Genomic DNA, 24,934 nt, shown 5'->3' with positions numbered 1-24,934 from the left:
CTACCTGTACTGGTGTGGAGATGCCGGTGTTGAACTGGGGTGGACAAATGTAAGAAGTCACACAACACCAGGTTATAGTCCAACAGTTTATTTGAAATCACAAGCTTTCGGAGCGGAGACTTCACCTGACGAAGGAGCAGCGCTCCGAAAGCTTGTGATTTCAAATAAACTGTTGGACTATAACCTGGTGTTGTGTGACTTCTTACCTGTACTGGTAATCTGTTCCACATACTTACCATTTTTTTAGTAGAGAGAGTTCCTCCTGCATTTCCTATTATCATTTGTTGTCCTTGATTTGTAAATATAACACAGCATAAAAGCTTATTTGGATCGAATTTGTCCCAACCTTTCATAATTTTAAACACTTCCACTGTATCCCCTCAGTCTTTTTTCAAGAGAGAAAAGACCCAGGTTGTCAATCTTTCATCTCGCTGTTTCCCAGATGTTAGTGTGCAAATTCTCAGCCAACTTTGCACAACAGCAGTCACTGCACTTCATAGCAAGTCATTATATGTGAATCACTTTGAGATGTTTCCAAGAGGTGAGATAAGGCGTTACTTAAATTCAAGTCTTCTCTTCTCACAGTTCATTCCAACATCCCGGTGATGGGTCAGCAAGAGATCTTCCATCAGCCGGCCCCCGGGATGAGGAAAATAGTCCTGGCGACAAACATCGCAGAGACCTCAATAACTATCGATGATATCATACACGTGATCGACACAGGGTGTCACAAGGAACAGCGCTACGATCTGAGGACAAAGGTAACCCGAATTGTTATTTCAAATTAAATTGCGAGAGAGTAGGGTACAGCTGTTCAAACTAGTAAAAGGCAAATTTAGGACTGATGGCAGGAAAATCTTCTTCAGAGTGGTCAATACCGGGAATGGACTTAAGTAATTGAGGCAGAAACCCTGCATGCAAATTGTCTGCTGCGTTTGTCTACATAATGATAGTCATAGCTCAAAGAAACTTGTAGCATAGAAGGAGGCCATTCAGCCCATCATGTCTGTGCCGGCTATTTGAAAGAGCTATCCAATTAGTCCCATAGCCCTGCAAAGTTTTCCTATTCAAGTATATAACCAATTCCCTTTTGAAAGTTACTATTGAATCTGCTTCCACCACCCTTTCAGTCAGTGCACTTCAGTGCAATTCATTATACATTAAATGCTTTGACATGTTGTTGAGAACCAATTAGATGTTGCAATGGGGGGATTTAGAGTCATAGAGTTATACAGCACAGAAAGAGGCCCTTTGGCCCATCGTGTCCGCGCCGGCCATCAAGCCCTGTCTATTCTAATCCCATTTTCCAGCACTTGGTCCGTACGTAGCCTTGTATGCTATGGCATTTCAAGTGCTCATCTTGATTTCTTGATGGTTGAATTAAGATTCGGGGAAGGTTCCATTAGATTGGAAAATAGCGAATGTAACTCCTTTATTCAAAAAGTGAGGGAGAAAGAAAGCAGGAAACTACAGGCCAGTTAGCTTAACATCTGTCACAGGGAAGATGTTAGAAGCTATTATTAAAGACGTTAAAGCAGGGCACTTAGAAAAGTTCAAGGTAATCAGGCAGAGTCAACATGGTTTTGTGAAAGGGAAATCATGTTGAACCAATTTATTGGAGTTCTTTGAGGAAGTAACATGTGCTGTGGATAAAGGGGAACCGGTGGATGTACTGTACTTAGATTTCCAGAAGGCATTTCATAAGGTGCCACATCAAAGGTTATTGCGGAAAATAAAAGCTCATGGTGTAGGGGGTAACATATTGGCATGGATAGAAGATTGGCTAGCTAACAGGAAACAGAGAGTAAGCATAAATGGGTCATTTTCTGATTGGCAAGATGTAACGAGTGGTGTGCCACAGGGATTAGCGCTGGGGCCTCAACATTTTACACTTTATATAAATGACTTGGATGAAGGGACCAAAGGTATGGTTGCTAAATTTGCTGATGACACAAAGATAGGTAGGAAAGTAAATTGTGAAGAGTACATAAGGAGGCTACAAAGGGATATAGATAGGTTAAGTAAATGGGCAAAGATCAGGAAAATGGAGTATAATGTGGGAAAATGCGAAATTGTCCATTTTGGCAGGAAGAATAAAAAGAAGCATATTATCTAAATGGTGAGAGATTGCAGAGCTCTGAGATGCAGAGGGATCTGGGTGTCCTAGTGCATGCAAGTAATTAGGAAAGCTAATAGAATGTTATCGTTTGTTGCGAGGGGAATTGAATACAAACGTAGGGAGGTTATGCTTCAGTTATACATGGCATTGGTGAGACCACATCTGGAGTACAGTCTACAGTATTGGTCTCCTTATTTAAGGAAGGATGTAAATGCATTGGAAGCAGTTCAGAGAAGGTTTACTAGACTAATACCTGGAATGGGCGGGTTGTCTTATGAGGAAAGGTTGGACAGGCTAGGCTTGTATCCGCTGGAGTTTAGAAGAGTAAGAGGTGACTTGATTGAAACATATAAGATCCTGAAGGGTCTTGACAGGGTGGATGTGAAGAGGATGTTTCCTCTTGTGGGAGAATCTAGAACTAGGGGTCACTGTTTAAAAATAAGGGGTCGCCCATTTAAGACAGATGAGGAGAAATTTTTTCTCAGAGGGCCGCGAGTCTTTGGAACTCTCTTCCTCAGAGGGCGGTAGAAGCAGAGTCTTTGAATATTTTTAAGGCAGAGGTAGATAGTGTGGTAAACCACTGTTAACCTGTACATGCCTGTGTGGTAAACCACTGTTAACCCTGTACAAGTCCAGGCATGTCTCAGCCCCTGGCTCCACCCCTAAGGCCGGGATAAAGGTGACTCACCACCCTTCCCCTGGGAGCTCTTAGGATGGATTCACTAGCAGAGGCATGCTCTAGTTCTTAGTCAATAAAAGCCTACTTCATATAAGTCCATCTCGTAGTCTTTGGTATTGTTGATAGCGCATCAATTTTATTGACTAATTTTCAACATGGAGCAAATCTTGAAGCCGGAACGTTTAGACCTGGATCCTCAAGCAGCAGATGCAGCCAATAACTTTGAACACTGGCTGAGCTGTTTCGAAGCCTTCCTGGAGGCCTCCAGCACTACTGTCACTACAGATGACGCGAAACGGCTTGTCTTGAACTCACGGGTGAGCCACCGAGTCTACTCGATCATCCGAGACGCCACTACTTACGCGGCCGCCATCGCGATGCTAAAGGAACAATACGTGAGGCCTGTTAACGAGGTCTACGCCAGACACCTCCTGGCTACCCGAAAACAGCGCCCCGGGGAATCGGGCGCTGAATATTTACTGGCACTGAGAGCCCTCGGCCGGGACTGTAATTGCAAAGCGGTGACAGCCAAGGAATGCACGGAAGACCTGATCCGAGACGCCTACGTAGCCGGCATCAGGTCCAACTATACTCGGCAGAGGCTGCTGGAACAGAGGGGGCTCGACCTGCAGAAGACGGTGGTCCTCGCTAACTCGTTAGACGTGGCCCTCCAGAACATGGACACCTACCCCCCTGACCGGATGGCCACGTGGATGCCACGGGAGCAGCCATCTTGGGACCCGGTAAGGCCACAAGCCGCCAGCAGCCCAACTACAGCTGCAATGACCAGAGGCCAGAAATGCTACTTCTGCGGCCAGGCCAAGCACCCCAGACAGCAATGCCCAGCAAAGGACGCGACCTGCTCCAAATGCGGCAAGAAAGGCCACTACGCGAGAGTGTGCAAGGCGAAATCGACCCCCAATTCCAGCAGCGCCGCGTGTGAACCGTACAGGCCGCCATTTTGGACCCCACCAACCACGTGTGAGCCGTGCGGGCCGCCATTTTGGACACCACCAGCCGAGGGGGAGCCGCCATCTTGGACACCATCTCGGGACCAGGCCCTCGGCGCGGGCAAATACTACAGCGACCCGCCGACCTCGACGATGGCCTCCATCACCCTGGACCAATCTAGGCCCCATCAACTAGCCAGGTCCACGATGAACGTAAAGGTAAATGGCCATGCCACAAATTGCCTTTTCGACTGCGGAAGCACAGAGAGCTTCATCCACCCCGACACGGTGCGACGCTACTCCCTATCGGTTATGCGCACACGCCACCAGGTCTTTATGGCCTCAAAGTCCCATACGGCGGACGTCGGCGGCTACTGTGTAGCGACTCTGACAGTGAACGGCGTGGAGTACAGAGAGTTTAAATTCCTCGTCCTGCCACAGCTCTGCGCTCCCGTACTGCTAGGATTAGACTTCCAGTGCCATCTGGAGAGCGTCACGATGGCATATGGCGGGCCCCTGCCCCCACTTACAGTCTGCAGCCAGCAGAATTTAAACACGGCGCCGCGCAAAGTATGCAGCCTGTCCACCCTGAAGGTCAAACCCCCCCTGTTGTTCGCTAACCTCGCCAAAGACTGCAAGCCAATTGCTACTAAAAGCAGGCGGTACAGTGCCGGGGATAGGAGCTTTATTAAATCAGAAGTACAAAGACTCCTGAGGGAAGGGATTATCGAGGGCAGCACCAGCCCATGGCGAGCCCAAGTGGTGGTAGTAAAGACCGGCGAAAAACAGCGCCTGGTTATTGATTACAGCCAGACGATCAATCGATACACGCAATTAGACGCATACCCACTTCCCCGCATATCTGACATGGTCAACCAGATAGCACAATACCGGGTATTCTCGACGATTGATCTGAAGTCGGCATACCACCAGCTCCCCATCAGGCCTGAGGACCGCCAGTACACGGCCTTCGAGGCTGACGGTCGCCTCTACCACTTCCTCCGAGTCCCCTTCGGCGTCACCAACGGGGTCTCGGTCTTCCAAAGGGCGATGGACCGGATGGTTGACCAGAACGCGCTGCAGGCCACCCTCCCCTATCTAGACAACGTCACCATCTGCGGCCATGACCGGCAGGACCACGACGCTAACCTAGAAAAATTCCTCCGTACGGCCCAACGGCTGAATCTGACATACAACAGAGAAAAATGTATGTTCTGCACCGCGCGCCTCGCTATTCTTGGCTGCGTGGTGGAAAACGGAGTCATCGGCCCCGACCGAATGCGCCCCCTCCTGGAACTACCCCCCCCCCCCCCCCCCCCCACTGCCTAAAAGCCCTGAAGAGATGCCTAGGGTTCTTCTCTTACTACGCCCAGTGGGTGCCCAACTATGCGGACAAAGCCCGGCCCCTCATCAAATCAACCTCCTTCCCCCTGACGGCAGAGGCCCGCGCGGCCTTCACCCTCATAAAAGAGGACATTGCGAAGGCCGCAATGCACGCAGTGGATGAGTCCATCCCTTTCCAAGTGGAGAGCGATGCATCCGACTTCGCCCTAGCTGCAACCCTTAACCAGGCGGGGAGACCCGTGGCCTTCTTTTCATGGACCCTCCAGGGCCCCGAAATTCGACACTCCTCAGTCGAGAAGGAGGCCCAGGCGATAGTGGAGGCTGTATGGCACTGGAGGCATTACCTGGCCGGTAAACGTTTCACCCTGCTCACTGACCAACGGTCAGTAGCATTTATGTTTAACAACAGACAAAGGGGGAAAATCAAAAATGATAAGATATTGCGGTGGAGGATTGAGTTATCCACCTACAACTACGATATCTTATACCGGCCCGGGAAACTTAATGAGCCCCCAGATGCCCTATCCCGTGGGACATGTGCCAACGCACAAGTCGATAGGCTACGGACCCTCCACAATGATCTCTGCCACCCGGGGGTCACCAGGTTCTTCCACTTTATTAAAGCTCGCAACCTGCCTTACTCCATCGAAGAGGTCAAGACCATGACCAGGAACTGCCAGGTCTGCGCCGAATGCAAACCGCAAGGGGCCCCTTCCCTCCTCTGACCGCAACACGTACTTCCTCAATATTATTGACGAGTACTCCCGTTTCCCCTTCGCCATCCCCTGCCCGGACATGACCAGCGCCACAGTCATCAGGTGCCTCCACGACCTGTTCGCCATATTTGGCTTCCCCAATTGCATCCACAGCGACAGGGGCTCGTCGTTCATGAGCGACGAGCTGCGCCAGTACCTGCTCGAGAAGGGCATAGCCACGAGCAGGACTACCAGCTACAACCCCCGGGGTAACGGACAGGTAGAGAGGGAGAACGCAACGGTGTGGAAGACCGCCATGCTCGCCCTAAAATCCAAGGGCCTCCCAATCTCCCGCTGGCAAGATGTCCTCCTCGATGCGCTCCACTCCATACGATCACTGCTCTGTACTGCCACAAACGCCACCCCTCACGAGAAGATGTTCGTCTTCCCCAGGAAATCCACCTCGGGAACATCACTACCGCCATGGCTGACGTCTCCGGGACCCGTCCTGCTCAGGAAACACGTGAGGAGCCATAAGACGGACCCCCTGGTCGAAAAGGTTCACCTCCTCCACGCCAACCCACAGTACGCCTACGTGGCGTATCCTGACGGGCGGGAGGACACAGTCTCAATTCGAGACCTCGCACCCTCAGGTACCACCCGAAACACCATCGATCACCATCCACTACCTCCACCCACCACCACTACTCACGACGCACCACCGGGGTGTCTACCACGAACTGACGACATGCCGGTGCCATCCCTACCCCGAGAGGACGACGCGCCAGTGCTCCGTCCCACGTGAGAAGCGGCCGCGGGCAAAGAACCGCCGCAACCGGCACCACGAAGATCATTACGGCAGACAAGACCCCCGGAGAGACTTTCGTATACGAACTTTTGAAACACTTCACCCCGCCGGACTCTTTTTTAAACGAGGGGTGAATGTGGTAAACCACTGTTAACCTGTACATGCCTGTGTGGTAAACCACTGTTAACCCTGTACAAGTCCAGGCATGTCTCAGCCCCTGGCTCCACCCCTAAGCCCGGGATAAAGGTGACTCACCACCCTTCCCCCGGGAGCTCTTAGGATGGATTCACTAGCAGAGGCATGCTCTAGTTCTTAGTCAATAAAAGCCTACTTCATATAAGTCCATCTCGTAGTCTTTGGTATTGTTGATAGCGCATCAGATAGATTCTTGATAAGGGGGTGAAAGGTTATCGGGGGTAGGCGGGAATGTGGAGTAATCAGATCAGCCATGATCTTATTGAATGGCAGAGCAGGTTCGAGGGGCCGAGTGGCCTACTCCTGCTCCTAATTCGTATGTTCATATGTATGTTCGTAAGATTGGCCGACCGGCCTTCCCTTATCAATAATTATATCTTGTGAGCAGAAAGTATTTTGCCTTTTAAGTGGAAGGGTCCAGATGATGGTAGATGCCCAGTTTTCCTGTAAATATAAAGAATAAAAATATAAAAAGCGTCTTAAAAGAAGTGGCTGCAGAGATAGTGGATGAATTGGTTGCAATATACCAAAATTCCCTGGACTCTGGAGAGGTCCCAGCGGATTGAAAAACCGCAAATGTAACACCCCTATTTAAGACAGGAGGGAGACAGAAAGCAGGAAACTATGGACCAGTTAGCCTAACATCTGTCATTGGGAAAATGCGGGAGTCCTTCATTAAGGAAGCAGTAGCAGGGCATTTGGAAAATCATAATGCAGTCAAGCAGAGTCAGCATGGTCTTATGAAAGGGAAATCATGTTTAACAAATTTGCTGGAGTTCTTTGATGATGTAACGAGCAGGTTAAACAAAGGTGAGCCAGTGGATGTGGTGTATTTGGATTTCCAGAAGGCATTCTATAAGGTGCCACATAAAAGGTTACTGCATAAGATAAGAGCTCACGGAGTTGGGAGTAATATATTAGCATGGATAGAGAATTGGCTAACTAACAGAAAGCAGAGAGTCGGGATAAATGGTTAATTTTCCGGTTGGCAATCAGTAACAAGTGGGGTGCCACAGGGATCGGAGCTGGGCCTCAACTATTTACAATCTACATTAATGACTTGGATGAAGGGACCGAGTGTAATGTAGCCAAGTTTGCAGATGATACAAAGATGGGTGGGAAAGCAAGTTGTGCAGAGGACTCAAAGAATCTGCAAAGGGATATAGACAGGCTAAGTGAGTGGGCAAACATTTGGCAGATGGAGTATAATGTGGGAAAGTGCAAGGTTATCTACTTTGGCAGGAAGAATAAAAAGCAAATTATTATTTAAATGGAGAGAGATTGCAAAATGCTACAGTTCAGCGGGACCTGGGGGTCCTTGTGCATGAAATACAAAAAGTTAGCATGCAGGTACAGCAAGTAATCAGGAAGGCAAATGGGATGTTGGCCTTTATTTCAAGGGGGTTGGAGTATAAAAGCAGGGAAGTCCTGCTACAACTGTACAGGGTATTGGTGAGACCACACCTTGAGTACTGCGTACAGTTTTGGTCTCCTTATTTAAGGAAGGATATGCTTGCATTGGAGGCAGTTCAGAGACGATTCATTAGGTTAATTCCAGAGATGAGGGGGTTGACTTATGAGGAAAGGTTGAGCAGGTTGGGCCTATACTCATTGAAATTTAGAAGAATGAGAGGTGATCTTATTGAAACATATAAGATACTGAGTGGGCTTGACGAGGTAGATGCAGAGAGGATGTTTCCCCTCGTGGGGAAATCTAGAACTCGGGGGCATAGTTTCAGAATAAAGGGTCGCCCTTTTAGAACTGAGATGAGGAGGAATTTCTTCTCTCAGAGGGTCGTAAATCTGTGGAATTCTCTGCCGCAGAGAGCTGTGGAGGCTGGGTCATTAAATACATTTAAGGTGGGGATAGACAGATTTTTGCAAGATAAGGGAGTGAAGGGTTATGGGGAGCGGATGGGGAAGTGGCTTTGAGCCCAAGATCAGCCATGATCTTATTGAATGATGGAGCAGGCTCGAGGGGCCAAGTGGCCTATTCCTGCTCCTATTTCTTATGTAAGACTTAACCAACCTCCGGTAGCATTGTAGAGCCACTTTCCCATGGGTTTTGTCAGCTGTACTTGGACTTGCTGGCTCCTCTTCTCACCCACAGACATGTAGAGCCAGTGTCTGTGTCAAAGCTGCTCAATGAAAATGCTCTGATTGAACTTTAATTTGAAGGTTATGGGGAGATCTAAGCGAGGTGTTTGAAATTATTAAGGGATTAGATAGGGTAGACATAGTGAAACCATTTCATCTGCGGGGGAATCCAGAACAAGGTGGCACAAAACATTAGAGGTCGGCCATTCAGAAGTGAAAGCAGGAATACATTTTTTCCACACAAGGATAGTGGAAATGTGGAACTCTCCCCAAAAGGCTGTGAACGCTGGGACAATTTAAATTTTCGAGACTGAGATTGACAATATTTTGTTGGATATGGGTATCAAGGGAAATGGAGTTGAGGTACAGATCAGCCATGATCTAATTTAATGACTGAACAGGCTCAAGGGGCTGAATGATGGTCTCCTGTTCCTATGTTCATATGTTTAATGATGTACATAGAAACTAGGCCTTTGTATTCCCAGGCACGAATACCTTGGGCCCACGAGGAGTCCCAGGCCGTCAGTATCGCAGTACTCTTCCATGATCCAGCAGTAAAGTAAAAGTACCGTTAGAAGCAAAGTATCTCTCTGACAATTCCTCAGTCACACAACAGAGGGCACTTGAAGACCATGTCAAACCTATAGCAGATTGAACAGCAATTCATAAGACTTGGGTCTTATCACAGAAACAGTACAGTACACTTCTGTTTAAGGAAGCTTAACCACTGTCCAAGGCACAGGATATGAAGGGGAAAGTTTAGAGGAAGTCCAGGGGAATGTATGTAGTAGGTGGATCAGAAATTGGATGAAGTCTAAGTGATCTCAGAAAACAGTGCAAAACTATGCTGTCTTATTCAAGGAAAACTAAGGGCTTGTACAAACCTAATTTTTAGGTTGCCTGTAACATTCATTGATGCAAGGAGATATAAGGAAAGGAAAGGACTTGCATTTATATAGCGCCTTCCACAACCTCAGGACATATCAAAGCGCTTTACATCCAATGAAGTATTTTTGAAGTGTAGTCACTGTTGTAATGTAGGGAAACGTGGCAGCCAATTTGTGCACAGCAATGTTTCACAAACAGTAATGAGATAATGACCAGATAATCTGTTTTAGTGATGTTAGTTGAGAGATAAATATTGGCCAGGGCATTAGGGAGAACTCCCCTGCTCTTCTTCGAATAGTGCCGTGGAATCTTCTATGTCCACCTGAGAGGGCAGACAGAGCTTCATCCAAACACTGCAGCACTCCCTCAGTACTGCACTGGAGTGCCCTGTTGACTTGTACATCTTTGTGAAGAGGATTGGCCAGCAGCCTGGCAGTGCCCTCTATGGGTAGCTGCTAGGAGGTGAGTGGTTCTTCTCATTTTGGGTAGAATATCACTATTTACTTCCTTCCCTCCCTTCAGAGTGATACTACACGGTCCCCTCCTCCCCACATCTCCCTGTTTACCTTAGATTGCAACTAGAGCAAAGCTGTGGGTGAAATAAGAGCAAAGAATGGAGACTTTTGCTCGTTCACCCTCTCTGGCATTACTGCATTGGCTTAAAATATATTTCTCATATCCTCCCTCATTTCTCGAAACCAAAAGACAATGCAGCCTGGGTGAAATAGATACCTTGATGATCTGAAGTATTGTTTTCCAATATGACTGGTCTAAAGGATATGCAATGGGAAGAGAGGATATAGGTAAGGGAAAGCAATCAGTGGAGTGGACTTAAAACTGTAATGGGAGTTATCTACAGGCCTTCTGATAACAGTAATGAAATGGCAGAATGAATTAATTCTGATATTTGAGAGGCTTGTAGCAAAAGCAGAGTTTTTATGGGATACTTTAATTTTCATGTAGATTGGGAAGAGCAGAGTAGCTCAAGTCAGAAAGGTTGTGTGTTTCTTGACTGCATTCAAGATAGTTTTCTGGAGCAATAGGTTCTAGAACCAACAAGAGGGTAGGCCATATTAGATTTAGTAATGAGCCAGATTTAGTTGTTAATCTTACAAGTAAAGGAACATTTATCTAACAGTGATCATACTATAATCAAACTCAATGTTAGGATTGAAAAGGAGAAACATAACAGTTACTAAGATTCTAGATTGGTGAGGCTAATTTTCATGGGATGAGACAGATTGACGACAGCAAGCTGGTCAAAACTGTTATTGGGTAAAACTACAGATGAACAGTGGAAGGGGTTCAAAAAATAATTTTAGCTTAATACAGGATCAGTATATACCCCTAAGGGGCAAGCGTTCTACATACCAAATAAAACAGCTATGGTCGTCAAGAGGCGAGAGATAACATAACACCAAAGGAAAGAGCATACAAAAGTGTAAAGAGTAGTGTAGCTCCAGGGGGACTGGGAGAGATAGAAACTGACAAATCCCCAGGACCTGATGGTTTCCAGCCCAGGGTTTTAAAGGAAAGGAAGTAGGCGACGAAATTGTAGATGCTTTAGCCATAATCTTCCAAAATTCTCTCTATTCAGGAATTGTCCCTTTGGATTGGAAAATTGCAAATGTAACTCCCATTATTTAAGAAAGGTGTGAGAGAGAAACCAGGAAATTATAGACCTGTTAGTCTAACATCTGTTGTGGGAAGTTATTGGAATCTATAAGGATAGAGTGACTGAGCACTTCGAGAAATTTGAGCTGATTAGAGAGAGACAAGGTGGATTCGTAAAGGGTGTCTAATGAACCTAATTGGATTTTTTGAGGACGTAACTAAAGTGGTAGACAGGGTAATGTCTATGGATGTAGTTTATATGGACTTCCAGAAAGCATTGGATAAGGTTCCACATAAGGGACTGGTAGCTAAAATTAAAGCTGATGAAGGCAAATTATTCACCTGGTTAGGAGATTGGTTAAGCAGTAGAAGTCAGAGAGTAGGGATAATGGGTACGTATTCTAATTGGATGGAAGTGACTAGATCTGTGCTGGGGCCTCAACTATTCACTATTTATTAATAACGTAGATAACATAATAGCCATATATCTAATTTTGCCGATGACTCACAGATTGGTGGCATAGTAAGTAGTGTAGACGGAATTACAAAGACTCAAAATTACAAAGAGACATTGATAGATTAGCTGAGTAGGCAAAACTGTGGCAGATGGATTTCAACGCAGGCAAGTGTGAGGTCATCCATTTTGGACCAAAAATGGATAGATCTGAGTATTTTTTAAATGGTGAAAAGCTAGGCATAGTGGAGGTCCAAGGAGATTTAGGGGTCCATGCACACAGGTCACTAAAATGTAGTAGTCAAGTACAATAAATAATCAAAAAGGCTAATGGAATTTTTGCTACAACAATACAAATTCCTGGTTAGACCACAGCTGGAGTACTGTGTATAGTTCTGGGCACTGCACTGTAGAAAGGATATATTGGCTTTGGAAGGAGTGCAGCTCAGCTTCACCAGAATGTTACCTAGGCTGCAAGGGTTAAATTATGAGGAGCGATTACATAAATTGGCTTGTATTGCCTGGAATATAGAAGGTTAAGGGGTGATTTTATTGAGGTTTTTAGGATTTTGAAAGGAATTGATAGGGTAACTAGAGAGAAACTTTCTTCGCTGGTGGGGGAGTCTTGGACAAGGGGACATAACCTTGAAATCAGAGTCAGGTCATTCAGGAGAGAAGTTAGGAAACACTTCATCGTGCAAAAGGTGGTAAAAGTGTGGAACTCTCTCCCACAAAAATGCAAGTAGATGCTAGCTCAATTAATAATTTTAAATCTGAGATTTAGCCAAGGGTATTAAGGGATATGGATCCAAGGTGGATGGATGGAGTAAGGATACAGATTATCTACGATCTCATAAAATGATGGAACCGACTGGAGGGGCTACTCCTGTTCCTATGGAATGGCCTCTCCATCACTGATGCCTAATCTCAGGCTACCAACAATACAACCACACAAATGTGCTTTAGGTATGTCTAGGGTTATGAAACTGGACTAGCAACCCCATAGGGTCATATAGGTTCAAATCCCACCATGACAAGTTACTCAATAAATCTGGTCAGTTGCGGCCTGGTACCAGGAAAAATCTCCATTAACATGTTACTCCAGTCCCACACCAATATAGTTGACTTTTAATGCCACCAGAAGTGACCTACCCAGTCAATCGGTTGTAAAAACAATCATCTGGGCAAGTAGGGATGGTCAATAAATGTGACCGTGCCAGCATCACCCACTTTACTGAAAACAAGTAAAAAAAATAAGTGTTGCAATAGGTGTGGGGGAACCGTGGCTATGAAGTTGTATCTGATGGAACACCAGGTGCCAGAGCCCGATGTACCATCTCCATCGGCTGCTCTTAAGGTAAATATTTAATGCAGAGCGCGATGTAAGCGCTTTGAATCCTGTGACGTGGGTAACCCTCTTAACAGGTTAGTGCACAAGACGATGGGGCTTAATTCTCTCTTTATTGCAGGTTTCGTGTCTCAACACCGTTTGGATTTCCAAGTCAAACGTGAAGCAGCGGCGTGGGAGGGCGGGCCGCTGCCAGCCGGGTAACGCCTACCACTTGTTCAGCAGGGAGAGGCTGGAGAAAATGGACGACTTTCAGATCCCAGAAATCCTGCGCACCCCTCTGGAGAACATTGTGGTCCAGTCCAAGGTCCACATTCCTGACATTACGGTGTGTGTTGCTTTCTTTTTTATTTCTGTGGGTTCCCTTCCTCTTTCCTCTTTCGAATCATAGAATTTTACAGCAACGAAGGAGGCCGTTCAGCCTATCTCGCTTGTTTCAGCTCTCTGAAAGAGCCCTCTGCCCTTTCCTCATTCATCCCACCTTACCTATGCTGACTCTCTTTCAGAGTTCTCCCATTAGTCCAATCCCCCTGTCCTTTCCCCATACGCTTTAACATTTTTCTTTGTCAAATATTTATTTACTTCCCTTTTAAAAGCTATTATGGATTCTGCCTCCACCACTGTTTCTGGTTGGGCATTCCATGTCTTAACAACCTTCTGTGTGGGGCAAAAAAAAACAATTCTCCTAATCTTCCCTTTGTTCTTTTGGTGATTATTTTAAATTTATGCCCTCTAGTTACTGACTCACTGTCCAGCGGAAATAATTTTTGCACTAAAACATAGAAACATAGAAGATAGGAGCAGGGGTAGGCCATTCAGCCCCTCGAGCCTGCTCCGCCATTCAATGCGATCATGGCTGATCATCCAAATTCAGTACCCGGTCCCTGCTTTCTCCCCATACCCCTTGATCCCTTTAGCCTTAAGAAATATATCCAACTCCTTCTTGAATATATTTAATGAATTGGCCTCTACTGCCTTCTGTGGTAGAGAATTCCACAGGTTCACCACTCTCTGGGTAAAGAAATTCCTCCTCATTTCTGTCCTAAATGGCTTACCCCTTATCCTTAGACTGTGACCCCTGGTTCTGGACTCCCCGACCATCGGGAACATCCTTCCTGCATCTAGTCTGTCCAGTCCTGTCAGAATTTTATAAGTTTCAGTGAGATCCCCTCTCATTCTTCTGAACTCCAGCGAGTATAAGCCCAATCGACCCAATCTCTCCTTATACGTCATTCCTGCAATCCTAGGCATCAGCCTGGTGAATCTTCGCTGAACTCCTTCCATGGCAAGAACATCCTTCCTCAGATAAGGTGACCAAAACTGCACACAATACTCAAGATGTGGTCTCACCAAGGCCCTGTACAGCTGCAGCAAGACATCCTTGTTCCTGTACTCAAACCCTCTCGCTACGAAGGCCAACATACCATTTGCCTTCTTAACCGCCTGCTGCACCTGCATGCTTACCTTCAGCGACTGGTGCACAAGGACACCCAGGTCTCGTTACACTTCCCCTTCTCCCAATCTATTGCCATTCAGATAATAATCTGCCTTCCTGTTTTTGCCACCAAAGTGGATAACCTCACATTTATCCACGTTCTATTGCTTCTGCCCAATCACCCAACCTGTCCAAATCATCCTGGAGTTTCTCGGCATCCTCCTCACAGCACACACGCCCACCCAGCTTTGTGTCGTCTGCAAACTTGGAGATATTACATCCAGTTCCCTTGTTTAGATCATCATTAATATATATTGTGAATAGCTGGGGTCCAAGGACTGATCCCTGCGGTACCCCACTAGTCACTGCCTGCCACTCGGAAAAAGACCCGTTTATTCCGACTCTTTGCTTTCTGTCTGCCAACCAGTTCTCTATCCAAGTCAATACCTTGCCCCCAATCCCATGTGCCTTAACTTTACACGTTAATCTCTTATGCGGGACCTTATCGAAAGCCTTCTGAAAGTCCAGATACACCACATCCACTGGTTCTCCCTTATCTATTTTACCAGTTACATCCTCAAAAAATTCCAGTAGGTTAGTCAAGCATGATTTACCTTCTGTAAATCCATGTTGACTTTGTCCGATCCTGTCACTGTTTTCCAAGTGCTCTGCTATTACATCTTTTATAATGGACTCTAGCATTTTCCCCACTACCGATGTCAGGCTTACCGGTCTGTAATTCCCTGTTTCCACTCTACCACCTTTTTTGAATAGTGGGGTAATATTAGCTACCCTCCAATCCAGATTCCATCGAATGTTTTGAGCACTTCTATCAAACTTCCTCTTAACCTTCTGTGTTCTAATAGTGTCCCAGTGTGTCTAGTCTTCCCTCATAACTACAGTCTTTCACCTCGGTGAGTCTCATCTGCGCCGTCTTCATGGTAAGCCGCTCAAAAACTGGATACGCTATCTAAAAGCTTCGACCAAGCTTTTTGGCCAACCGTCCCAATATTTCTTTCTTTGGCTTGGCGTCCACTTTTTGATTAAGCCTCTTCAAAGCGCTTTGGGACGTTTTTCTACATTAACATATGAAAGCAAAGGACAGGGAAAGACCAGCTGGTCCATTGAGCCCTGCCCTACACTGTCGTCGTGTAATGTCTTTAAGTTTAGAAAGTTGAGGGATGATCTAATTGAGGTGTTTAAATTGATAAAAGCATTCACTGGAGTAGATACAAAGAAACTACTTCCTCCGGTGGGGAAATTCAGAAAAATGGGCACAATGTTAAAATTAGGGTTAGGCCATTCAGGAGTGAAATCAGGAAGAACTTCTTCACCCGCAGGGTAGTGGAAATCTGGAACTTTCTCCTCCAAAAGGCTGTAGAAGCTGGTTCAATTGAAATTTTCAGGACAGATCAATGGATTTTTGTTAGGTGAGGGTATCAAGGGATATGCACATCATGACCACACACCCCCACCCATTCAGCCCCCAACCACACTACCAGCCATACAATCTCCTCGGAGAGGCAGAAAACCAGAGGAAAAAATCTTAAGCCAATTTAGGAAAAAAAATCCCTTCTGTCCTTCAAAGGTGTTCAAGTTCCAGGAGACCACAGTGACTGGAGACAGATGCCCCAAGTCTCGCTTATCTTCTATATGAGGTTATGTTGGCCACATTCAGGAACGTGGCCCCCTCCCCTTCGAACACTTGCAGCGAATCCACAATCACTTTTTGTGCCGCCAGCTCATTCCAGAGGACGATGGCTGAGAGAAGGAATACCTCATGACCTCTAACCTAGCTCTGTTTAAGTAATTTATATCCATGTCCCTGGTCCTCCCCAACCTACCTAGCATGAATAGCCTATGCAAGTGGACCGAATCAAATCCTTTCATTACTTTAAAAACCTCAATAAAATCTCCTCAAAGTTAGTGCTTTTCTATAGTAAAAGGCTCCAGATCTCTCAGCGTTTCATGGTAACTGAGGGCCTGTAAACTAGGTATTAGCCCAGTGGCCCTCCACTGTACAGTTTCCAGGACCCCCCACCCACCATGTGAGGGGACCAAAACTGGACATAGTGTTCCACAGGAGCCCTAACCAAGGCTTTGTACAGAGACAGTATAGTACTTCATGTTTTACATTTATTTCTGATGGTGATCTTGAGTAGGAATCCTGGCTGATTTTCCAGTCTGTAACTCAGGAGTGCTAAGCTCAAGTGTAGCAGCTCTAACCCTCTTTAATGTCTTTCACCCACCCCATTTTATTTTTCAGGCTTCAGATTTTCTTTCTAAAGCTTTGAATAGTCCGGACCCTAAGGCTGTGAATGAGGCTGTGCGAATACTACAGGAGATAGGTGAGTGTGAGGGGATTGGAAATTTGGCACTGGAGAAGGGTGCTGCGATAGATTTTCAAAGGTGTCTTGGAAAGAACGCCCATAAAGAGGCCTCTGCAATGACCCTCAATAGCTCAGCGAGTTTACCTGCAAGTTCCCGGGTTTGATTCCCATTCTATACTAAACTGGCTTCAGCGGTAAAATTTACTGGGGTTCCCACAACAGACCCTGCCCTGCTGGGTAAGTGTGCATGTGTGTCCAGGACTGGACTTGGCTGTGATTTCTCAACTGATTCCCCACCCCTGTGGTCATAGAACCACCCATGAAGAATGACTGAGATACTGCTGGTCTCTGCTGAATTAACACGAGTTGAGGGTACAACCATTGGCCTCAGCACCACAGGGATTCCCATTTAACTCCTGTAAAACGAAACATCTGCCAGAGGCAACACTTTCAGGAGTCTTTAAAATAAAACCCTCCGCTGCTATCTCCTCACAATGAGTTGACTGAAATTGAGAACCTGGTGAGCCCTGACGAGTTGTGCCACTGCCAAGGAAGCAAGTTGCCCCAGAGCTCATGCAGCTCATGGTCAGCTCCCAGGGAGGTCCGAAGTCGTGAGCCCCACCATTGCAATTAATGGAGCTGATCCTTGATCCTATATGGTCTTTTTCCCCCTGTTTTGTAAGAGTGAAGGGAGAGTTATACCACAACGTGCTTGGAATATAGTCCGCGATTGCAGCTCAATTTTCACCTACAGGTTAATGGAATGTTTTTATTGAGTTAATTGGTAAATGCAGTTGCGTTCCTGAGCTGTACTGAACCAAAGGAACGAGGTTTGATCCCTGGTCTGTACTGAGTTAACTGACCTCTGCCAGAACTAAGACGCTACAATTGGCGTCAGTGAAGGGGAAAAATCAGCCCTTCAAGAGGGATTGGATGTTAGGTGAGTACAGAACTGGCTGGAATTTTCTTGTATGATGTAGGGTCACATAAGGAACTTGCATGACCGACACAAATGAAAACAAACTCCAGTTCCATGTCGGTGTGTTCCGGACAGGAGAACAGAGAAAATTCTAGGTGGAGATTTTAATTCTGTTGCTGCAAATGTAAAGGGTTATAGAGTCATGGGCCTAGAAATTCAGTTGGTAGCGCCAGCCGCTAGCGCCTTAAGAGGGCGATAAGTGGGGCGCGAAGTGGCTAGCGCCCGGGCACGGCGTCATTTCATGGTGCAACGCCCTTAGTGCGCCCCGAACTGGAACTTCAGTGGCGCCCCCCTTTCTGCCTGGCGCTCCCAGCGACTAGTTGAGTGGAACGGTTCCCAGTCGCTGGGGGGGCGCTATTTAAAGGGGGCTCTTCCTGCATTCTTTGTGGTAGCCATTTTGTTCCACTCCTTCTGTGTGAGAGAGAGCGAGATTTGCAGAGAGACAAAGGGAGAGAGCTTTCTGCTTTGACTCAGCGCTCGCACAGGTACTTCTGGCTTCAGCCCAGAGCTTTGCAATTGGATTGATTTTTCAGTGCCATAGCCTTGAGTGGCCACATATAATGGGGGTTGCAATGGCTGGAAACGTTGGGTTTCTCCATTGCATTGAGAGGGCTCAGAGACGGCGAGAGAGAGTGCCAATCATGGCCAGACGGAGGAGGGCCAACAGGCGTCGGCACAGGAAGCCTTACCCTCCCAGGGTATACCGCCAGCACTTCTCCTACCTCAACATGTCTGAGGAGCAGTGCATTCGGAGGCTTCGATTCAGAAGGGAGGTGGTCACTAAGATCTGCCACCTGCTTCAGAGAGATCTGCAGCCTCAGCTGAGGAGCAGGACGTCTGTCGGTGGCAGTGAAGGTGACAGTGGCTCTCAACTTCTATGCCACCGGCTCCTTCCAATCCGCTACTGGGGACATTGCCAATGTCTCCCAGTTCGCGGTGGATTGCTGCATCTGCCAGGTCACGAATGCCCTCTTCAAAAGGAGACGTCAGTACGTTTCCTACCCCATGACCCTGGACAAGCAGTAGGAGCGCGCAATGGGATTTGCAAGAATAGCGGGCTTCCCCATGGTCCAGGGCGCCATTGACTGCACGCATCTGGCTTTGCGGGCGCCTCTACAGAATGCCGAGGATTACCGTAACTGGAAGGGGTTCCATTCGTTGAACATGCAGTTGGTGTGTGACCACAGGCAACTGATACTAGCTGTCAATGCCCGCTTTCCAGGCAGCAGCCACGACACCTTCATCCTGCGCCAGACTTCTGTGGCAGACATTTTTGAAGTCCCGGCTCACCCAGGAGGCTGGCTTCTCGGGGACAAGGGCTATCCTTTGTGCACCTGGCTGATGACCCCGCTCCGTGCGCCCAGCACCCCTGCTGAAGAGCGATACAATGACAGTCATCAAGCAACCAGGAACATCATTGAGCACACAATCGGTGTGCTAAAGCAACGGTTCCGCTGTCTGGACCATTCCGGGGGAGCCCTTCAGTACTCGCCTGAGCGAGTCTCCCATTTCGTTGTAGTGTGCTGCATGCTGCACAACCTGGCTATCCTCAGGACTCAGCCACTGCCAGCAGACATTGGAGGACCACCAGAGGAGGAGGAGGAGCACCAAGACGGGAGGGAGGCACAAAGTGCAAGGGCCGTCCGTCAGCGGCTTATTGCAAGTCGGTTCTAGGCCCCCTCTCGGAATGGCTTGTGCCATTGAAAGAACATGAATGGACCCGCTCCGCAAACCCTGAGCCGGTCAAGGCAACAAATAGTTCAAAGTGCAAACATGCACAATCTGAATAAAGACAATTATTTATTTAACAAACTCTGTGCCCTTCCTGCATGACAAACAAATACAGAGAAACCCCCAAAAAACCAGTCAGACACATAACTGGCTCTCTCAACCTGGAGACAATGAACAAAAGAGTTAAACAAAAATGACCATGATCCTCGGCCTTCACAAAAAAAAACACGGCATTTTGCCACGCCTCCTACTTTTTGGCCTGCGAGGGTGATCTGCCTTGCTTGCGAGATTGGCCCCTTCCCGCCCTGCAGCTCCTCCGCAATGGGACCCCAGTGGCTGCAGCAAGGCTGGGGGAAGGCTGCTGAGGGTCAGATAGTGAGTCGGCAGATGCCCTTGGGGGACGGCCTGGACCAGCTCTGGGCCTGGAGGGCCCGGCTGCTGACTGCTCCAACTCTGCTTGGGCAGCAGCAGTCTGTCTTACGGGTGGTGGCAGCTGCAGTGGAGGAGTGACAGTGTTGGCAGCAGGAATGCTGCCAACCTGACAGAGCACAGGCACTCCCTGGTCGGACAAGACACTGGCACTCGCACGGGGCAGCACTGAAGCATGCGCAGCAATCTGAAGCACAGACTGCTGGCCTGCTGTGGCGCGGCGAGGGCCCCGGCGAATCTTGCCCAATCCAGCGAGGGTGGCAGCAGTTAGTGCTCGTGTGGCCCTGATCTGTGTCTGCATCAGACCAGCCAGTGACTGCATGGCACGACTAAGCACTTGACTGGAAGCCACGTGTGCTGCACCGAAGTCCTGCTGACTCCTTGCCTGTGCTGCCCCGATTTCCTGTACACTCCTTGCCAGTGACTCTATGGAGTCAGGCATCTTTGCCACTGCAGCCATGAGCTCAGTGTGCCTGCGTTCCGCCTGGGCGCCCATTTCAGCAAGGAGCCGCACCTCCTCTGCGCTCACTGTAGCAGGGCTGGAGGCCACACTCTCCCTCCGGGGAGAAGGCCGCTGAGCTTCCCTACCCGCGGCCCCACCCCCCCCAACCGTGTTGCTGCAGCCCGCTGAGCCCCGGAGCTTCACCCTCCTCAGACCCTTTCCCCCCTGCTCCCCTCCAGGGAAGACGTGTCCCCATCATGGCCATGGGCTGCCTCGGCTGAGGGTGGCACTGATGTTCCGGCTTCCTCTTCATCGCCTTCCGATTCCTCACAGTGGCAGCTTGAGGGCCCGCCTCCTCACCTGGCGAATCAGCATCTGAAAGCAGGGAGGTACAAGAGTTGCTTTAGTGTGAGGACAGGGCGGCAGCGAGGGAGGTATGAGTGCTGCAATGCACTGCATTGGTTCGATAGTGGCAAAGGATGCTGGTGTGAGGCACAAGTGGAAAGAGGTCAAAAAGGTGATGACCTTACCATTGCTGTCCAGAACGGGGTCGGCATCTCCAGTGGCAACGGGGCCAATCAGCCGGCCTGCCATAATCCGTTCCACTCGCTGCTCCAGATCGCTGAGGTCTTTAAGTTCAGGACGGCCTCCCCCAGTCCATTGCTGCTGCCTCCTATTGTGGGCCAGCTTGCCCTGCAAGAGAAAGGACGGGCTCTGAGTACAGTGTGAAGCCCTGATCTTGCCTGCACTGCCTCCCATGGTGGAATAGCCCTGACAGTGTGAAGCCCTGATCTTGGCTGCACTGCCTCCTATGGTGGAATAGCCCTGACACTTTTTTAATTCATTGATGGGATGTGGGCGTCGCTGGCTGGCTAGGCCTGCATTTAGTGCCCATCCCTAATTGCCCTTGAGAAGATGGTGGTGAGCCGCCGCCTTGAACCGCTGCAGTCCATATGGTGTAGGTACACCCACAATGCTGTTAGGAAGGGAGTTCCAGGATTTTGGCCCAGCAACAGTGAAGGAACGGCGATACAGGTCCAAGTCAGGATGGTGTGTGGCTTGGAGGGGAACCTGTAGGTGGTGATGTTCCCATGCTGCCCTTGTCCTTCTAAGTGGTAGAGGTCGCGGGTTTGGAAGGGGCTGTTGAAGGAGCTTTGGCGAGTTGCTGCAGTGCATCTTGTAGATGGTACACACTGCTGCCACAGTGCGCCGGTGGTGGAGGGAGTGAATGTTGAAGGTGGTGGATGGAGTGCCAATCAAGCGGGCTGCTTTATCCTGAATGGTGTCGAGCTTCTTGAGTGTTGTTGGAGCTGCACTCATCCAGGCAAGTGGAGAGTATTCCATCACACTCCTGACTTGTGCCTTGTAGATGGTGGAAAGGCTTTGGGGAGTCAGGAGGTGAGACACTCGCCGCAGAATTCCCAGCCTCTGGCCTGCTCTTGTAGCCACAGTATTTATATGGCTGGTCCAGTTCAGTTTCTGATCAATGGTAACCCCCAGGATGTTGATAGTGGGGGATTCAGCGATGGTAATGCCATTGAATGTCAAGGGGAGATGGTTAGAGTCTCGCTTGTTGGAGATGGTCATTGCCTGGCACTTGTGTGGTGCGAATGTTAATTGCCACTTGACAGCCCAAGTCTGAATGTTGTCCAGGTGTTACTGCATATGGACACGGACTGCGTCCGTATCTGACGAGTCTCGAATGGTGCTGAACAGTGTGCAATCATCAGCGAACATCCCCACTTCTGACCTTATGATGGAGGGAAGGTCATTGATGAAACAGCTGAAGATGGTTGGGCCTAGGACACTGCCCTGAAGAACTCCTGCAGTGATGTCATGTGATTGAGATGAATGACCTCCAACAACCACAGCCAACTTCCTTTGTGCTAGGTATGATTCCAACCAATGGAGAGTTTTCCCCTTGATTCCCATTGACTTCAGTTTTGCTAGGGCTCCTTGATGCCACACTCGATCAAATGCTGCCTTGATGGCAAGGGCAATCACTTTCACCTCACCTCACGAGTTCAGCTCTTTTGTCCATGTTTGGACCAAGGCTGTAATGAGGTCAGGAGCTGAGTGGCCCTGGCGGAACCGAAACTGGGCGTCAGTTAGCAGGTTATTGCTGAGTAAGTGCCGCTTGATAGCACTGTCGACGACACCTTCCATCACTTTGCTGATGATTGAGAGTAGACTGATGGGACGGTAATTGGCCGGGTCGGATTTGTCCTGCTTTTTGTAGACAGGACATACTTGGGCAATTTTCCACATTGCCGGGTAGATGCCAGTGTTGTAGCTGTACTGGAACAGCTTGGCTAGGGGCGCAGCTACTTCTGGAGCACAAGTCTTCAGTACTATTGCTGGAATGTTGTCAGGGCCCATAGCCTTTGCAGTATCCAGTGTCTTCAGCCGTTTCTTGACATCACGTGGAGTGAATTGAATGGGCTGATGACTGGCATCTGTGATGCTGGGGACCTCGGGAGGCGGCCGAGATGGACCATCCACTCGGCACTTCTGGCTGAAGATAGTTGCAAATGCTTCAGCCTTGTCTTTTGCACTCACGTGCTGGGCTCCACCATCATTGAGGATGGGGATATTTTTGGAGCCTCCTCCTCCTGTTAACTGTTTAATTGTCCACCACCACTCACGACTGGATATGGCAGGACTGCAGAGCTTTGATTTGATCTGATGGTTGTGAGATCGCTTAGCTCTGTCTATCGCATGTTGCTTCCGTTGTGTGAAGCCCCGATCTTGGCTGCGCTGCCTCCCATGGTCGAATAGCCCTGACAGTTTCAAGCCCTGATCTTGGCTGCATTGCCTCCCATGGTCGAATAGCCCTGACAGTGTCAAGCCCTGATCTTGGCTGCACTGCCTCCCATGGTCGATTAGCCCTTACAGTGTGTAAAGTGGTGAATGTGCATGTGATTTTCATGAGAGACCCATAGGTGTTGGATGAGGGCTGGGCATTGGGGCTTTCAGGACCCTTTGGCCATAAAGTGAGGTGCACATGCAGGGATGTAGAGGATACTGGAAAGGGTACTCACCCTGACAACCCGAGTGAGGTTGTTGAACTTCTTCCTGCATTGCGTTGGGGTCCTGGGTACCATGCTGCTGGAGGTCACTCTGTGTGCCACCTCCCTCCAAGGTTTTCTATATTCGTTGGGCATTGGCCTCCTGCCACTGTCAGGAAAGAGGATAGGTCGCCTGCGCTCCACTGCGCCAACCAGAACCTTCAGGGCCCCCTCACTGAAGCGCTGCGCTCGCTCCCTGACCCTCTCCATGGTCGTAGGCGTAACGATGTCGCAGCAGGTCTGTCCAGGCCTATAATCAGGGCTCCAATGTGCAGGGCGTGGCTGCAAGCCAAATCGACCCTCCCCCTTTAAGAGGTGACCGGCACCAGCGTGTCTGCCTGCAATCGCTAACTGGCCGCACCTGCACTGCGCCCACCCTCGGTGGTAGCGCCTCCGCTCGCGGCTTAGCGCCTTAGGATAGTCGTGCACCACCTGCTTTAGCGCAGCAACAACCACTTGGGGCGATGCAACTCAATTTCGCTGAAGGTGGTGCTAAGTTGCGCCGGGCGCTAAATTTAGCGCACGCTCGACTGTAGCGCCCCAAATGTGGCGATACTGAATTTCTCGGCCATAGAGTCATAACGGCACAGACGGAGGCCATTTGGCCCATCAAGTCCATGCCGGCTCTCTGTAGAGCAATCCAGTCAGTCCCATTCCCCCGCTCTATCCCCGTAGTCCTGCAAGTTTATTTCCCTCAAGTGCCTATCCTGTCTCCCCTTGAAAACATGGAGTGTTTCCGCTTCCACCATTTCCGTCGGCAGCGAGTTCCAGGTCCTCACCACTCGTTGCGTAAAAAAGTTTTTCCTCACATCCCCCCTATATCTCTTACCAAAACCTTAAATCTGTGTCTCCTAGTCCTCGTACCATCAACTAGTGGGAACAGCCTTTCCCCATCTAGCCTATCGAAACTGGTCATAATCTTGTACACCTCTATCAAATCATCCCTCAACCTCCTTTGCTCTAATGAAAAAAAATCCAGCTTCTCCAACCTGTCCTTGTAGCTAAGATTCCCCATCCCCAGAACCATTCTGGTAAATCTCCTCTGCACCCTCTCAAGGGCCTTCACATCCTTCTTAAAGTGTGGTGACCAGAACTGGACGCAATACTCCAGTTGTGGCCTAACCAGCGCTTTATAAAGGTTCAGCATAACTTCTCTACTTTTGTACTCAATACCTCTATTTATGAAGCCCAAGATCCCATATGCTTTGCTAACCACCCTCTCAATATGTCCTGCCACCTTCAGGGACCTACGCACATTAACTTCCAGGTCCCTCTGTCCCTGCACACTCTTTAAAACTGTGCCATTAAGTGTATATTGCCTCTCCCTGT

The 24,934-nt window shown here is 48.6% G+C and overlaps 2 protein-coding genes across 2 annotated transcripts in view; both read left to right on the top strand.

Annotated features, from left to right (window-relative positions):
* dhx30 (DEAH (Asp-Glu-Ala-His) box helicase 30) overlaps positions 1 to 24,934 on the top strand; it is an 84,490-nt gene that overhangs the window by 45,610 nt on the left and 13,946 nt on the right. The window contains exons 11-13 of the mRNA XM_085992578.1: positions 586 to 761; positions 13,313 to 13,519; positions 16,893 to 16,974. Coding sequence (XP_085848704.1) covers positions 586 to 761; positions 13,313 to 13,519; positions 16,893 to 16,974 — 465 coding nt within the window. The remainder of the gene's footprint in view (positions 1 to 585; positions 762 to 13,312; positions 13,520 to 16,892; positions 16,975 to 24,934) is intronic.
* On the top strand, positions 1,606 to 6,985 carry LOC147114712 (uncharacterized). The gene is made up of 2 exons (XM_085992109.1): positions 1,606 to 3,967; positions 6,241 to 6,985. The coding sequence occupies exons 1-2, from the start codon at positions 2,954 to 2,956 to the stop codon at positions 6,322 to 6,324; spliced, it is 1,098 nt and encodes a 365-aa protein (XP_085848235.1). The 5' UTR covers positions 1,606 to 2,953; the 3' UTR covers positions 6,325 to 6,985.

The sequence above is a fragment of the Somniosus microcephalus genome, chromosome 7 (genome assembly GCF_052327205.1).
Source record: "Somniosus microcephalus isolate GS21.2 chromosome 7, FLI_Smic_1.0, whole genome shotgun sequence".
NCBI classification, from domain to species: Eukaryota; Metazoa; Chordata; class Chondrichthyes; order Squaliformes; family Somniosidae; genus Somniosus; species Somniosus microcephalus.
Note: the sequence above shows the minus strand (reverse complement) of the source record. Positions and strands in the feature narration are given on the sequence as shown.

Coding starts and splice junctions, on each gene's coding strand:
- LOC147114712 (XM_085992109.1), top strand. CDS start 2,954: ATGGAGCAAATCTTGAAGCCGGAACGTTTAGACCTGGATCCTCAAGCA. Junction 3,968..6,240: donor GGTCCACGATGAACGTAAAG/GTAAATGGCCAT, acceptor CGTCTTCCCCAG/GAAATCCACCTCGGGAACAT.